At 37.8% G+C, this 2,842-nt stretch overlaps 1 protein-coding gene across 1 annotated transcript; it reads left to right on the top strand.

The window, feature by feature from the left end:
- The first annotated feature begins 129 nt into the window (after positions 1-129).
- On the top strand, positions 130-2,767 carry LOC120738887 (protein SPO16 homolog). Its single transcript, XM_040040458.1, has 5 exons — positions 130-895; positions 1,124-1,217; positions 1,766-1,937; positions 2,417-2,495; positions 2,600-2,767. Exons 1-5 carry the CDS (start codon positions 830-832, stop codon positions 2,738-2,740), a joined length of 552 nt encoding a protein of 183 aa, XP_039896392.1. The 5' UTR covers positions 130-829; the 3' UTR covers positions 2,741-2,767.
- Positions 2,768-2,842: the final 75 nt, after the last annotated feature.

Here is a 2,842-nt window from a genome sequence, read left to right as displayed (position 1 = left end):
CTTATGACTGGTGTCTTTTGTTGGACTCTACGGAACTCTGGATTCTGTTTATTTGCATTCCTCATAGTGCCCTTATTGGGCTGTTTCTCAACACAAACAGGCTTGTTATGCATGCTGACATTTTTGTATGTTTGACTGTTTCATTGGTGTTGCTTCAGAAGCTCTAGAAAAGAATAAGGGTCAGAACTATATTTCCTTTTCAGAAATATCCTTTGTTGACAGTCTTCTAATTATAATAAGAACTGAATTTCTTAAAGAAGAATAAAATTAGCCTCATGGCTTGCATTTAGTGTCATACTGAAAATAAAAGTTTGTGTTTCTGAAAGAAATGAGCAGTGTGATTAATAACGTTGGGTCAAGTTGACTACTTTGTGCATTTTTTTTTTTTCAGACTACGGCTAGAAATATAAATATGCATTGGCACTTGCACGTCCCAAACTTTACTTTTAATTGCATGACAGCAAAATACCACCAGCATTTGTCTAATTTTAATATTTTAAGTTTTGAAGTCTACAAATTGGTCCATATTTAAACTTAACACTTTTTAACTTCAGCTTTAAAAAAGCTGGTATTTGGAATGGCAGATAATTACAGGAACTTTTTATTTCATGCCCCATTTAAAGGAGAAAGGGAAATTAAACAAAACAAACGCTTTTATCGATGAACAGGACGTTACGTTTTACCGCAGCGCCCCCTGGTGGCGTCCTGGTGGCATGACATAACAGACGGCTGAATCCGCTGTAGGAACAGCTTTGGACCAAAAACGGTAACCGGGTTGAGAGTGTCGTCATCGGAACCGTGTCGTTCACTTGTTAATAACTAGCAGGCAATGGCGACATGCGGAGAAGGGACTCCTCAGTGGAAAACAACGATTATTGTCAGCACATCGCTTCAGGTAATGTTAGAAAGTTTAACCTGAACCGTCAAAATGTTTTGCTTGGTCGGTTTCTGGTGGCAGTTATAAAAAAATAAGTTAACATAAAGAGCTTTAGCCATGAAGCCAAGGCACTAGCACCGACAAAATACGTGAAATATTAGTTATTTGCCCACCTCTGACTTTGAATAAAGAACTGTACCAGCTAACGATGCTAGCAGTTAACTTATCTTCATTTTGTTTCCACAGAGCCACGAAATCATTAGGATGCTAAACGCTCAGCAGCACCGCATCAGGTTTTCAGACAGTGTTCATCCCGGAGCCTTCATTTTTCCTCTATCGGGTAAACCCGAGTCCCCCAGTACACCTGCCGTGTATTTTATAACCCACTATAAGACATTATTCTGTTTTCTATAAGACACTCAGTGGATTTTAATAATGTAATGTAAAGTTTTCATTGTTCACAGTAAATGACCTCATACTTTGGTTTAGTGTGATGGTAGTGGGGGGTCGGGGTTTATATCAACTGGGAAAGCTCTAAAACTTGTGAAAATGCAGTTAAAAGTTCTAAATCTTTGCACTCTTTCACATTTTCTAAAGCTGTCCAAAAGCCCCTGGGCCTTATGTTTAACACCCTTGATTTAGACTCTTTACTTAAGTCATAATCCTATTTAAGTAGCCTAGTGGGAATGTTTTAGCATCAAAATATGTTTCAAGTGATTAAGTAAAAAGTACTCCTACATATACATTAATTTACCACCAGAGGAGAGGGTGTGAGTGTAACTCGTTTGGTCTGATCCCTGATTGTGGCAGAATTAAAGCCCATACTTACAGATATATATATATATATGTGTGTGAGTTTTTGTTGTTGTTGTTTTTTATTTATTGCAGGTACTGCATTCCTGATGGTTGACGCGCAAGACCTCCCAGAGCCCTCTGAAGAATTGGGAGTCTTTGAGAGGATAAAGAAATTTGTGCAAGTCCACCGCAACTGCTTTTTACTCCTTCGTTTACCATTTAAAGGAAAAAAGGAGCTGGAAACGCTGACTGTGATTCAAAACCGGTAGATTAATAGTCATGTTGTGTCATTTTTGCTTTACTTAACTGATTCTAACACTGGTTACAAGGCTTTGTGACAGCAGCTTGAGGATATAATAATGATGATGTTGGAGTACCTCATGGGTCAGCCCCGGGTTGTTTATTATTTAGTTTGTCTATTGATTGCCAACCTGAAATTTGTCCACCTACAGTAACTTCTATGTTGATTATATGGCTATCTACATATTCAAACCAATAAGCAGGCTACAGGAGAATAAATAGCCTCTGAAAAATCAACCGTAGATATTTATGACTCTGTAAGGATTTTCAGAGTAATTGTTTTTTTAATTGTCATTATTGCTATTGGTATCTTTTTTGTATTTCATCTCCCCTAACTTTGCTTTTTTTCTTGTCTGTCAAAGAATTTGTGGATTTTGTTTTTAAGGGTTCTATATTGAAAACAGAATAACTATATCGTACTAAGGACGTCTTTATTTCTTGCAGATTCTTTGGCAGCAATCTCAGGATCCTGCCTGTGCAAAACACTGATGAAATTGTTAAAGGGATGTTAACAATTGCCAAGGTAACAATGGAGGCGCAGCTATTTGGTATATTTTAAATATAAATGAGATAAATTGATGTGTCCTCGTGAAACCTTGAATTAAATGAAGCCACACCTTCCTGCAGGCCACCAGTAAACCCCATGTAGACAGCATCCGGGACCGGATTTCTCTGGCTCGGGCTCACATCATTGAAAGCAGTCCTGTGTGGGAAATGTTAAGAGACATGCTGCAAAACCAGGCAGGTGATTCGACATGTTTTATTTAATGCTAACCAGCACGAGCCCAATGTGCTGAAAATAGAAAAGCAGACATTTCAGTATATAGTATCATCTTGTATACATTCTTGTATATAAGCACACAGTTTATT

Source organism: Simochromis diagramma, unplaced genomic scaffold (assembly GCF_900408965.1).
Source record: "Simochromis diagramma unplaced genomic scaffold, fSimDia1.1 OVJJ01000026.1, whole genome shotgun sequence".
Classification (NCBI taxonomy): Eukaryota; Metazoa; Chordata; class Actinopteri; order Cichliformes; family Cichlidae; genus Simochromis; species Simochromis diagramma.
This window is presented reverse-complemented; position numbering and strand designations above follow the sequence as displayed.

Coding starts and splice junctions, on each gene's coding strand:
- LOC120738887 (XM_040040458.1), top strand. CDS start 830: ATGGCGACATGCGGAGAAGGGACTCCTCAGTGGAAAACAACGATTATT. Junction 1,938..2,416: donor CTGACTGTGATTCAAAACCG/GTAGATTAATAG, acceptor TATTTCTTGCAG/ATTCTTTGGCAGCAATCTCA. Junction 2,496..2,599: donor GGATGTTAACAATTGCCAAG/GTAACAATGGAG, acceptor ACCTTCCTGCAG/GCCACCAGTAAACCCCATGT.